Source organism: Apiospora marii, assembly GCF_038362585.1.
Source record: "Apiospora marii strain CBS 49790 chromosome Unknown utg000011l_segment0_segment0, whole genome shotgun sequence".
NCBI lineage: Eukaryota > Fungi > Ascomycota > Sordariomycetes > Amphisphaeriales > Apiosporaceae > Apiospora > Apiospora marii.
This window is the reverse complement of record NW_027117382.1, coordinates 670,383-683,997: the sequence shown is the minus strand read 5'-3', so window position 1 is coordinate 683,997 and position 13,615 is coordinate 670,383. Positions and strand designations below refer to the sequence as shown.

At 53.6% G+C, this 13,615-nt stretch overlaps 3 protein-coding genes across 3 annotated transcripts; 1 reads left to right on the top strand and 2 right to left on the bottom strand.

The window, feature by feature from the left end:
- Positions 1-1,579, bottom strand: PG985_013281 (uncharacterized protein; the record flags this gene model as incomplete). The annotated part of the gene is made up of 6 exons (XM_066833047.1): positions 1-216; positions 344-461; positions 559-620; positions 721-879; positions 984-1,389; positions 1,530-1,579. The coding sequence occupies 6 exons, from the start codon at positions 1,577-1,579 to the stop codon at positions 1-3; spliced, it is 1,011 nt and encodes a 336-aa protein (XP_066677787.1).
- Positions 1,580-2,186: 607 nt separating this feature from the next.
- On the bottom strand, positions 2,187-4,069 carry PG985_013280 (MFS general substrate transporter; the record flags this gene model as incomplete). The annotated part of the gene is made up of 4 exons (XM_066833046.1): positions 2,187-2,365; positions 2,512-2,566; positions 2,679-3,591; positions 3,747-4,069. 4 exons carry the CDS (start codon positions 4,067-4,069, stop codon positions 2,187-2,189), a joined length of 1,470 nt encoding a protein of 489 aa, XP_066677786.1.
- Positions 4,070-6,373: 2,304 nt separating this feature from the next.
- On the top strand, positions 6,374-9,282 carry PG985_013279 (uncharacterized protein; the record flags this gene model as incomplete). Its single annotated transcript, XM_066833045.1, has 5 exons — positions 6,374-6,469; positions 6,527-7,240; positions 7,293-7,892; positions 7,946-8,189; positions 8,246-9,282. 5 exons carry the CDS (start codon positions 6,374-6,376, stop codon positions 9,280-9,282), a joined length of 2,691 nt encoding a protein of 896 aa, XP_066677785.1.
- Positions 9,283-13,615: the final 4,333 nt, after the last annotated feature.

The window sequence follows — 13,615 nt, the reverse complement described above, 5'->3', positions numbered from 1 at the left end:
CTACGACACTGGGGTTGCTTTTTGGTTCATGGCCCCCGTTCCCGTCACATGTGTACCGACGCCGCCAAATCCCTCCACTTGCACCTTGCTTGTCGCCAACTGCACGGCAAACCTCACCTTTGTATCCGCATCCCAGTCCTCCTGGTGACACAGCAGCCCGTACAACGTCCCGGCGATGAACGTGTCACCAGCGCCAACGGTGCTACAGGCAGGGATCTCGTCAGTCATATTACTCTGGTGTTTTCTCCCTATAGCGCACACACAAGGCGTATTTAAGACAGTTGGATGCTTGCTTAGTGTGGGGTGCGGGATGTAGGTGTGCTTTGGTGGTGGTGGTGCTGACATACTCAACTACGCGAACAGTTTGCCCGGGTCGTAACGCAGGGCAAGAGACGCATTTCTTGCTGGGTAGCGACAGGCTTGCCGCTCCCTCTGAACCCCATGTGCACAAAAGCAGAGACCTGCATCCCCATGTTGATCTCGTCAGCAAAGGCGTGCCAGATACCATGGTCGTCGAAGGAAAAAAGGAACGACGTTGCGTCTTCGCAACACACTTACGCTCGGCGTGCCACCTCTGATTGGGCCATCAGGCATTCGTGGGCACTCTTGTATCCGTTATTCTGCGATATCGTCAGCTTCGCTTTCCCCCTTGCCTGCCCCTTGTGGCATCTGTTGAATCATCGGCAACGCTGGCAGCCACCGCCGCCCAACTACACTAACCTCAGCCCAACTTTTGGAATAGAACACGACGTCCGCCTCAGCCGCCAACTGCTCCAATCCCTCGCGGTCCGGCTTTTCGACCTCGACACTGACTTTGGCTTTCGGCACAGCCTGCCGGAGATATTGGATGCAGCTCAGTGTTGTCTCCGGGATGCGACCCTACACCACAGAAGAAACGTAGCAGTCGTCAGGATTTTGCTTCTTTTTTAGTGTGTTCGGCAGCGGTCGAATCCAATGGGGAGGGATTGGTTGGGGCGACGCACCTCGAAATGCACCCACATGTCATGCTGACGGTCCAATCCGTCAATGGCGGCCTGAAACTCGTGTACAGTCATCTCGGGTAGGTCGTTGTAGTTGACCAAGGTCCGTGTGCCCGTCGCCTCGCTACGAATAATGTAGCTGCTTGCCGGCTGGTCGTGCTGGTCGCGGTAGATGCACCTCGTGAAGTCGACGGTCGAATCAGGACCGAAGGAGTCCCTGACCCTGGCCGAGGCCGGGGCCTCCGCCGAGGGGAGGCATGAGATCAGATACGGCCGGACCTGGTGACCCTCGTGCTGCTGCTTGAGGAGCTGCTGCAGCACCTCGAGCGAATTGGGGCAGTTGCCGCCGCGTCTCACGCTGAGGCTAGTTGCCCTCAGCTTAGAATCCTCCTCTGGAAACCGAGGGACGCTGTAAGAAAATCCTCCTAGTCAGACACACGTACGCACATACATATATGCACGGGTTGGTTCAAGGCCGGTCGGTGTTGGCCCCGTGTCGGTTTCAGTCGTAGGTAAGCTCGTAAACTGTGTGCGGCCCTGGCTGCTTACCTGAGGATCGTGTCTAGATAGCATGCGCCTACGCAGACCAGATTGAGCATGGTGTCGTTGACGCAAAGGGCGGCTCCACAGCAAATCGCTTCCGGTTCGAATAGGTAGGTTGTCGTTGTCTTTTGGGGGGGGTTGACAGACATGAGGTGCAGGTATCTGGAGCTAGAGTCCAGACCTGTCACCGGTGTGGGCTGTGACGTCAGTAGTGTGTTGTCTCGCTGGAATGTGAGTGTCGGTTGGATGTCGGGTTATCATTAGACCGCCAAGTAATTCAACATTGTTCAACTCAACAATAGTTCACGTATTGGTCTACAACTATCCCTATCTCCGAAGGTGGTTATGAAACCTAATACCGCCTTGTCAAGTTTGCATCGGGTCGGAATCACTTGTGGTGTTGATACCTCCCTATGCTCCACCATTATCTCAAGTTGTGACCGATTACACCTTAGGTAATCCTGATCAGGATGGCATGCCATACCCAACGGCCACTGCTACTCTACGCTGACCAACCCGGAAGACCCGGAAATGCAGCCTGTCTGTCTGGCTGAAAGGAAGGAAGCGAGCACTTTTCCGCATGTCCTTGATTTGTGGCGCATCCCCCTCTGTAACCCTTCGTGTTGCATCCTCGGCGCGCCGATTACTCACTCACTCCCTCCCTCACTCCTGGTGAGGTGAGACCACCACCACCCTGGGCACCATATACCAGCAGCCCGCGCTGGCGACGAGGAGGGCCAGCACGATGGGCTGCAGGACCGCGACACCCGCGCTCGTCGCGACGAGCCCGGTTATCGACGGGAAGATGGCGCCGCCGGCTTGGGCGAGGACGAAGATGAAACCTGCGACACGCCCCCTCCTTCTCAGCCATGTTTATCCGTATTACGTGGGGTGTTGTTCGTTTTCGTTTGTGTGGGATTTGGCGGGAGGGGGTGGGCTGGTCGCGTGACGGGAAAACAGATCAGATCAGATCAGATCATTCACTTACCCAGAGCGGCGGGCTGCGATTTCTTGGGGAACAGCTTGGAGGCTACTGACATGCCCTGTGTGTGTATCATGTGATGATGAGCACGCGAACATTGCACTACACACACACACACACAGCAGTGTGTTTGTTTGTGTTTCTCGAGGACGTCTGGCAGGTAAGGTACTTACGGTCGCGAAGAACGGACCGGAGAAGAAGCCGATGAGGCTGAGCGCGACGGCGCTGGCGACGAGGCTGGGCTGCAGCCAGAAGACTAGCTGCAGGGCGGCGCAGGCGGCGCTGTAGGCGAGCAGCATGCGGCGCTCGCCGAGGCGGAAGGTGGGCTCGGCGAGCAGGAGGCGGCCGAGCAGCAAGCCGCCGTACAAGCCCGTGGGCACGTAGCCTACCGCAGGGGAGGAGGAGGAGCCGGATGTCGTGGTTCTTGTGGTGAGGAACTCGACGACCCAGCCGCCGGCCGTCAGCAGGGCGCCGAAGTTGAAGAAGTAGAAGAGGCTTAGGAGCCAGAGGGCGCGGGAGCGGAAGAGGATCGCTAGTTCTCGGAAGGCGGCGCTGGTCCTTTGTCGCGGGCTGTTTCCTGTCATGGCCGTGGTGGTGGGGTAGGCTGGTAGTCTGCTGCTGTCACCACAGAGGCTGTCCCTGAAGGCTGCGACTACACCGACCATGTTCACAACGCCGATGCCGATCAAGATGAAGTAGACTCTCTTCCAGCTCTCAACCCCCGTAGTATCAGTAGCCCCTAATGGCGTTTTCGCCGAGGTGGCGAGACCCGTCGCGATCAGCGGTCCCACGAGGCAGCCGAGCGCATAGCAGGCGTGGATGAAGCCGAGCCAGCGGTGCGGCACGTTGGCGAGGCCGCTCACGAAGGTGTTGGCGTGCGAGTCCTGGTAGGCCATGCCCAGGGACTGGATGAAGAACGTGACGCAGTACAGCGGGAAGAGCCCGCCGCCGCCCCAGGGCCGTAGGCATTGTGCTAGTAGCTGCAGCGCCGCGCCCGCCGCCAGGAGCTGGCCCAGCGTCAGGTGCGCCGTGAGTAGCGGCCCCGTGGCGGCGGCGAGGAGCCAGCCGGCGAAGGTGGATGCGTAGCTATGGTAGGCGTGAGTTGTGGGGTCAGTAAGTAAAGAAGGGTTGTTGGTCAGGTACGAGCTGTTCTGCTCTGGGGTTCGCTCGTAGGCACGCACGCGGCTTTCTCGTGATATTTTGAGATATGGAGCTAGAAGTTTATATTCGTTTCAACGTACATGATGGCTACTTCGCCCGTCCCAATGTGGTACGTGTCGATGATGTGAGGAATCAAGGGGCCCAGCGTGCCGTCGTTGATGCCGGCGCAGATGTAGGAAAAGCCGGAGACGAGTAACTTGAAGTAAGGGACCGCAGGTGTCTGGTCTACTATAGTGTGTCGTATGCCTTCAGGATCATGGTAGGCAGGGGTCGTTCCAGGGCAGGCTGCAGCTTCTGGGTCCCTGAGATCTTGTCTGTCGCGTGGCCCTTGATGCTGTTGTACTTCGAGCACGGTCATGGGGATGGCCGGTGGCTCGGTGGCTGTTACCGTCTGTGTAGACATCTGATCGGGTATTTCATTCGATTCTCTGACAAGGAGAGAAAGAAGGGCGAGAAACTGTTACCGTACAGTCATGAATGGATATTCATCTCGAAAGCGGCGGGAGTTCGATACCGGCAAGCTGGCTTTATACCATACGAGACAGGCATGCTGGCACCTCATGATTCGTTCGCTCGGCGGGAGCCATGAAGCGATTCGGATGAAGGCCGGTAGATGTGCCGATCAGAGATGCCCTGGCGGCCCCGACATCCCCGAGGGAGTGGAGCTCCGAACTTGGAACAACTGGTTTGGTCTGTTTGTTCGTATGTGTGCTCATATCGCTTTTTTCGAAAGAGTCTTCGTAAACAGGTGGTGTAGCCCTCAGGCAGTAGCAACAAGTGGCAGTTCACTGGACAGAATAGGAAAGCTCATCTGGGCAGGTAGGCAATCTTGAGGGACGGTGGTTTTGGACGTCATCTACAAATATGATATCCGATCTCCCAAGGATCGAGGCACTGAAAAGTATGACAACGGTAATGATCATGTCTAACGGACTCTGTTCGGTCACCCAACTCACTGGGTAATGAAATGAATAAAAACTTCTTCAAGTAGCATCACGTTATTGCACGATTGAGCGCCGGGTAGAATCGACCACTGGACAATTGAAGGATGCCTTAAGGTAACGAAGATTCTTTGGGTCGTCCAAGCAAATGCGTAGGAAGTCTTGAACGAAACATATTTAATGGGTTGTCCTATTGATGCATTCTGCTAAATGATTATGGGAGTACCTTTCGGTTTGAAAACCAGAACTTGACAATCGAAGGTGAAATGTGGCACAATATCTGTGCTAACAAGTAAGAACGAAGCCCGTACCTCTGCGGACATGCGCTGCAAAGACTCGCAAAGATCTTGACTTATTCGAACGAGCCGAATGGCCTGGCGCAGGCGTTGGAAATCAGGGCTGTTGGATCATTGGTAGGCACATTTTCTGCTGAGGTTCGTTGTCGACCTGGCTGGTTCCTTGCTCTTTCTTCGCTTCTCCGGGTTTGAAGGATAGTGCGTTACGGTCGTCGAAACGTCCAGTGAAGATTCCAGAGTTCCGCTTCAGGCGTTGACGGTCGCTCGTGATCGCCTGGTGGGTGACTGGGGGATCAGTGGGTGTCTCGATTATTCATGATCTTGTAGGATATCCCAGTTCATGCAAATAATAGGGAGATGATTCAGGTACACATAGGATATCGGAGATCGTGATGGACAACAGGCGACAGTTCGTAGGATTGCGGACTATGAACGTAGCAGACATGCTCTTTTTTAATCAGGCGGCGCGTTTGCCGTACACCATCGCGCCTGTAGAATACAGTCGACTGTTAACATACAAGTTCATTGCCTCGCCAATCCATTCAAGTTGCCAACTCGTCAAGATAACATGTCGTTTCCTCCATTTCGACAATGGTCCCTTGGTCCGCCCCGATAGGATTCATCGTCATCGCCAGTGCGTTGGGTGAGGGACGTCTTCTTCCTCACATCGATCCACGAAGGACCGGCTGCGATGAAAAAGAAAAAGAGATGCGAATACTCAGCATATGGGTTCCAAAAATTCCCTACCCGGCCGAAGCCAAGTAGGAGTGGTCTTAGTTTAGTTTTCAACTAGCAAAAACGCAATCTCGGACGAATCCTCACTGATATGCGTAAAGCCCGTGCACCAGGATGGAGAAGAAAAGAAGAAGAGAAGGGGAGAGAGAGTGGCAGGCGAGGGACGAATTTATATGTTTTCTAGAGTGGGGCTTATCGATTGCACCGCGGCATGGTGGGGAATCCGTATTTTTAGGGAGGGAAGGAACCGTTACCTATCGTTCCAAAGTCAATATGGCTTGTCGTACACTTCCATTTTTCAAAGGCCCAGGACTTATTCTTGCATTCAAGCCAAGTCCAGCTGCTGCAGCACTTTATTCAATATGATTGAACCTATCCGGTCTGGGTTCTATTGTGAAACAGGTGCCTTGCACGGGACTCGTCACTTCCTATGCACACACGGGAGGCTGAAGAGAGCTGAACAGGGAGAATGAGCTGGCCTGACCGTAAAGGACGCTAGCCTGGCCGTTATCTGGCTGCCATGGATTGAATTCAATGCAGAGTGTCCACAGCCTGTTCGTTTCCCCGTCCGTCCATTGAAACTGTGAAATCAACGTCATATCGCGCCGCAACCCGTTGGCAACATCGTATCGTAAATAATCCCCAACTATTTGTATCTTTGGCCTTGCGAAGTTCCCATCCAAGCCTGGCCCGTTACTCTGAATTGCTGTGCCATGCTATGACGCTGCTGCCACCATGGGCGCCAGCGACTCCAAGCTAGTATTTAAGAAGGGCATCTTCAGGCTCTCGGAGGAGAGACACATACCCGCCGACGATGAGTACTGGACCCAGGTATGCCGCTTCCCATGTCGCATGTATCACACGAGCTAATTCCCCGTCCCCTTTTAGTTTTGGGAGCTCCCGGAATCTTCAGAGGACATCTTCAGCCTCTTCGCGCCGGCCGATATCCGACGAACGCGAGATAACGCCATAGAGAATCTAGAAACGCTGATATTAGCCGTCACCTCACGGCTGTTCATATTGCGCCATCATCCTTCGTTCCCCGACAACGAGCTTGCGCCCGAGCGAGATGCCTTGAACTGCATTCGGGTACTGACCCGCATACTGCCATACATATACGAGGTAGAGAGCCTTCAGGGATGGGAAGATCAGTTCTTCTGGGGCACGAGGCGGAAACGGACGAGACGAGCTACTCTACAGCCCGAAGTGCTCTTCGATGAAGCCCAGATCGACGAAGGCGAAGCGAAACCACAGGCGGACCAGTTCGAAGAGGCCAAACCCTTGGCCGAGGAGCTGATAGACACTCTTATCGATCTCCTATTCTTCTCGGACCTTACGGTGCCCAGACAGCCCCATGGCAGGCCCAAGGTCACTTATGCCATTTGGCAGAGCGGAGTAGGCTGTAATACGGCAGTAGCAACAACGAAGGAGCACGAGAACAACCGCAGCGAGATTCTTCGACTGTTATTGACCCTGGCTGGTCAGAGCATGTACGAGTCGCCCAGCGTCTTGCCCACCAAGGGCACCAAGGCATTGACCTATCTCTGCACATGCCCAGACAAGCAAGTGGTGCTGTCAGTGCTCTGCTCTTTGCTGAATACGGTACGTCTGCCCTCAACCATCACGCATCCAACAGGCTCTGACCCCTATTTAGACACTCAAGTACAATCCTGCGAGCTGGAGAGTGCCCTACAATGCTCTGCAGTTCAAGGACCCGAAAGAGATCCTGGTGACCTACACGTTGCAGCTCTTGCTGGTAACGATACTGTATCCTATCCCTGAGACCAACTCCGGCACACCACAGAAGAACTACTATAGGCATTTCCTCGGCAGGCTACACCGGCCTCAGGACTTCCAGTTCATCGTGGACGGCATGACACGGATTCTGAACCAGCCCTTCCACGCGAACACCACATCCTATATACCCGGAACACAGGCGGCCACCAAGTTCGCGCCTGAGACCATCATGCTGTTCTGGGAGATTACGCAGTGCAACAAGCGCTTCCGGTCGTACATGATCGACACGGAAAGAGCTCACGACTTCCTCATCCTGATACTCTTCTACGCCACCGAGTACAAGTTGGACGCCTCGAAGCAAGGTGTTGTCCGCATGTGCGCTTTCCTCCTGCAGACGCTGAGTGTAGAACCGAAATTCGGCATGAAACTCAACAAAACTTTCGAGTGTCAAAACACTCTACCGCTTGTCATCAGGATTGCGGGATTCCGAGGAACCTATGCCGACTTCTTAATACAAGTAAGCACGGAAGAAGATAATCCAATGAAGTATGCGTGTACTAACAGCCACAGACAATCTACAGCCTCATTACCACGAGCCAGGGCAAACTCTCGGTTATCTACCCAGCGCTGTTGGCTGTGATTAACAACATATCAGCATACCTGGAAGGCATCAACGGAACTACATCCTCCAAACTTCTGCAGTTGTTTTCATCCATGTCATCGCCATCATTCCTCCTAGCCAGTGATAGTAACCATGATCTCTTGAGTTCATTGTTGGAGTCCATGAACGCTATCATTGAGCATCAATACAAGAGTAAGTCACCTGGACACGGCATGCATAGGCATACTTGGTTAACTAACACGCTATAGAAAACCCACAGTTCGTCTACACTATCCTGAAACATAAGAAACGCTTCGAGGCATTGCGCTCCTTCACACTCGAGAGTGGTCAAGCAGAGGTCGAAAGACGGAACCGCCAGCGAAAGGAGTCAGGCCAGCCCACCGATCCGTTCGATCTCAGTTCGAGGGACTCTGTGGACAGCCTGCGAAGCCCGACCACAGCGCAACCTCGGACGCCCACACTAAGTGATGTCCCGGAGGAAGATGGGACATTTGCCATTGGCGATGAGGAAGATGAGAGTGACGAGGATGATGACGACGATGAACGTCCAACGCCCGCTCAATCCAGTCCCAGAGAAGCTCCGTCTCAAACCTCGTCAGTTGCCGATCCAGAGGATGCCGTTCCAACGCAACTGAGAGGGATGTCGGAGAAGGCTCGTGGGAAGATGCCTGCTGGTACACCCTCGTTCTCAAGACAGAACAGTGTGACTAGTCTGAGCGGATTCTCTGCCCAAGCAGGCGGATCAGCCCCCGGGATGTTCGAGCCGTCGGCGCACTGGATCGAGAGCTGGCTTCCGGAACTGCCTCTTCACACGGTTCTGACGGTGATCCAGCAGCTTACAGTGTTGATCAACCGCCAGGACTTGCCTGCTGGAGACGCCGCACCTGCAGCTATGATGCAGAAGATACGAGATGCCGATCTCGTCGGTATCGACCCCTCCCCTATTCGGGTGCATTCTTTTGAGTGGTCGCCGCTGGCTCTTGGCTGGTACGAGTCGCTGGTCTGGAGTTTTGCCTTTGCCAGCGAGATGCAGATCTCCAAGGGGACTGCGGGCATCTGGAACGGGACCGCGATCAAGCTGTTCCGAGTCCAAGGCACGGCACCCCAAGGGCCAAGCTTGGCGAGTCCCCGGGGCGCGATCGATATGGTTGGCACATCCATCGTTTCTAGGATCGGCGCCATGAACCTGCAAGGGGGGCAGGATGCCGGGGCCGGCGCTGGGGCTGCTTCGGCTGCCGGTGGCAGCAGTGCTGCGGCACCGAACCGGAGCAGCACTCAGGAGTAGTAGTGACTAAGAGAGAGAGACTCCCGTCACATATCATTGATGATATTGGGAGGAGGGGTGGCAAGGGAGAGGACTGGCTTTTACGCTTACAGGAAGCGACTACGTCTACGTCGATTAGTATAGTATAATAGCACGGCCTTGGGTCGCCTTTTCTAAGGGGGGTGTATATGGCTTGTATGGTTCTGTATAGCATCGGCGAGGGCAATCAAGATACATTCTGAAAGAATCCATATCGCGGATCATCGTGTGCATTGATTGTGTGATTACCTGGCTTATTTATCGTTCTCCGTGGGAGACTGGCCCGTACAGCAGCGAATATGCTTTCCCGACTTATTATGTTAGTTGGTTACCGATGTGCCCCTATTCGAAAATCGTTGAATACATATGTATGTATCGTTACGACGGGGGCGCGTCCACAGTGATCCTTCTTCTACCGACTTTGCATAGGAATGACGAGTTGCTTGTAGCTACAGACTAGCCATGATCTATTGTACGGTGATTGGCAGCAGGCATAAATCTAGAACATAGTGGTTTCGCATCGTGCTTGCTCCTCTGATATGGAAGTTCGATGATCGCCATTTTCTACATCACTCAAGGCTCTATAGCGAAGCGCCAGACGATTGAGCAACTCACTCTCTACCGAGTTGGCCGTGCGTGGACTGCGAAGAACTTTTGTCCCATTATCTTCACTATGTCTCTCTGTAATACCGTGCAGCAAAGGAGAACCTGCCTCGGCACGTCGACTAGCAGGTTGCAGTCTGTCCTCGATGCCATATCGGCGGCCTGCCAGTGACCACACAACACGCTGCGGTATACTACTACAAGGTCCACTCATAAATCTATGTGCCAAGACTGCTCGTGCTATGCAGGTCCTATAAATGTGGATTTATTCGAAAGGGCGTGCCGAGTTTTGCATGGCCGCCTGTCACTTTGAGCCGGCCCGGTGACGGGCAATGTGACGCAGCACGGCATGAACGAAGGGGACGCATGAACGCCAATTTCACGGACCAGTATGCAGTCCCTCTCTGCCGTCTAGCGTGCTCGCGGCGGCCGAGGGGCCTAAGTGGCATCGTGGGGGAGCCGCCGCGAGCGAGGCTAATAAGCAGGTGGCAGCTCGTATGCGGGTTACTTTTGTATTGCTATTCGGCAGAGCCACGGCAGTGTTCCTTTTGATGCCCAGCTTCGACGACACAGTTTGGCATCTTTACTATGTACTCTGTGCGAGTAAGTATCCCAGGATTATGATGTACAAGCTTCATCATTGTTGTGGGTGTACACGATGAGAAGCATGAGGGATTGAACGTGAGATCTCCGACCGAAAAGTCATGGTAACCCCTCGATCATGTCATCCCAACCAATTCCGCAGAAACAGAAAAAAATGCATCAAAGATCGGGATCGTTTGTGCGGTCTACCAACTGGCTGACCGATCACCCCTCAAGTCGAGACGAATGACGTTTCACCTATGCTGACAAGGCTTGGATGGCGGGCGTGCTGACTACTTGCTACGGACTATGCCTGCGACTATGTGATGCGGGCAGTCAGGATTGGGACTGCATTAGACATTTGTTCCATCCACAACCCAGCCTTCTTCTCGTCTCTCTCCTCTGTAGTAAGCTGGTAAGACAACATGGAACGAACATGTCTTCCTGCTCTGTTTTTGGAAGCCGAACAGAAGAAAGATTATGTCAGTCAGGTGGGCTATCAAAGCAGGCTGGCTGTCTACCTAGCCAGACACTATTCGTTACTGGCCTTTGATGGTGGCTGGCGGGTAGCGGCTGCAGTGGAGCGAGCGAGCGAGAGGCACATTAAGTCGATAGCACGGACGCAACTCGGCAATGTAACATCCATGGCAGACGGATCCCAGCCATGCGAGCCTATGCTGCGATGCTGCGATGCATTTTGCGTCCTTGCGTCCTGTCTGTGTTATGGGTTTGGAGCCGGTTTCCGAACTGCTTCCTGGTATTCTCGCCATCCGTCCATCACCTAGGCCGGGATTGCACGAGCTGCCGCGGGTAGGAGGTAGATCTGGCAGCTCTCGCACGCCCCTTTTTACTTTCTCTGCCTCCCCTTACTCCTCTCTTTTTCCTACCTACCTAGTCAACACATCAGGTTCTGCTGTCTGTGTGGTGCTTCAGTAGTATGTAGTGCTATTGGTCTGAGGGCTTATATCGCAGCGCTTGGTTCTCTCGACAAACAGGCCAATAGGGAGCCAAAGATTACCAACAACAACGATTAAGTCTGCCGCGGGCGTTACAAGATAGCTGAAGGTTAAGCGCCGCTGCCAGGCTATCCCCCTTTTCACCAGTTCAAACCGCCCCTGTACGTATGTGTGTACGCAATATTGTGAATAGATGATAAGCGCCAATGCGAGAGTCATGGTCTACAGGACCTGTATGTAAACAGAGAAGCGAGAGAAAATGAAACACCAACATCGCGCCTGCACATTTGGCTTACCCAGCTGGTGGTCCGGAGGGATTCGCAAGGATTCAATCCATGTACATGTTCAGCCGCGTGTGTTTGGCAGCAAAGGGTTGGATGAGTGAAAAGGACCCGGGCTACCTCTTTGGTCGCATACTGCGTGAGTGCGTCAACTTGGAAGAGGAGGATGAGGGATCACTGCCACTGTTCATTGGATTCGAACCGTACTCCTGGTACCGAGAGGTTGTTTCTCGGTGTCAGGGGTTGATGACGATGTGGGCTACCATTACCAGGTACATAGATTCCGATGGAAATTTGGCCCATCCATGGTATTGGGATGACTTCCACGTGAGAGGGAAGGGAAAAAAGCCCAATGCAGGAACACGAATCGGTCCTTAAGGTGAGGCGTGAAATGAAGGGTCCTTGCCTGCCTGTACATCTTCACCGCTTCGTCGGGTTTGGTTTCTTCTGCAACAACTGCGCAGCAGGATTTGGAGATTGCATACACGCAAGACACGAGGGGGCCTAGCCTACTGTAGGTAGTGCTTTTTGGCTATGGTATGGTTCGACGGTGGGAATATGTAGCCACGATGAGGTCACACGAGAAACGGGGGCTTATTACACAGAAATCTCTCGACAATCGGGCCACGAGCCCGTTACCCGCTACCCGCTATACTAATAGCGAGGAGCAGGCGCAAGGAGAGAGAGGGCCACCACCAGATAACAGAGTCATTTACTAGTTAACCGCGGCTGGGTTCGCAAGGGTGAACCGTTTGGGGATTGATGGCAGATGTCTTGCCTGAATACGCCCTGGGATGTACTGTATCAGCCCCAGCTAGCAGCTAGAGGGGCCTGACGACCCAGCCACCCATGGGCAAAGGGGGGCAGGCAAGGGCAAAGAAAAAAGAAGTGGCCCTTGAAAGTGGGCACCAAAGCTGTCACGGAACCGTTAGCAGCCAGGCGGGTGACAAAAATCAGCCTATCGCCAAATTGATCAACTATTTCAGCGCCGTATAGCAGTACTATTTAGGAGCAGAAAAATAAATAAAAAAAATTAAGTAAAGTTTTTTATTAAAATATATTTGCATTAATATTTTTTACGATTTTTTTCGGTATTAAATGCAGCTATTAGAGCTCGTTGAAATAAAGGCAGGTTGAAGAGAGTACTTCCGTTTGGCCCATTGGCAGGGGCCTGATTTTTGTCACCCGCCTGGCAGCAGTTCTTTTAGTCATTACGACACAAAGAGAGACGACGCCTAATGCGGCTCGAGATGAAAATAATATTAGATTGTGTGTAACTTGTCAGCTTGTCAGGTAGTAGTAGAGATCACCACACGCACAAGGGAATAATAGACTGGTTAGAATGAACAATATGTTATATCCGCTTACCTCCTTCTTGTTTTTCCCTTTCGTTGTTCCTTTAAGGTGATTGATTGCCCATGAGCTTCAGACTGATGGCAGCTCGCGATTGGCCGTAGGCGTACATGACACACCCTCCCATACGTTCTGCCATACGTACCTCTCCTCTTGGTTGATTCGATGTGGTTGGGGAGGGGAGCTCGGGGGAATTGCTGGCGGCAAGTCGCCCACGGACGGGGCTTGGCGTACGCTGGTGTGTGGGGATGGGGCTTTCCCTTGCCTTGACGGGAAAGTGGAGGGGATGGGAAGAGAAGATCTTTCAACGGCCAAGAACAAGAGAAGCCGGCCGAGACCACATTGGCATGCACACATTGGCATGCATTGCATGTAGAGAGATGCGGTCGGACGGGCAGTTGCCGTCGTTATTCGCCTCACCTCGACTAAGTACGAAGACTGAGAGAGCAGGTATTTGGGGGTCTGGCCGGCAGTAGAAGGGAGAGATGGACGATTCCGATGAAGGCGGAACCCCACCATGAATTACTCGCGGGATGCTCT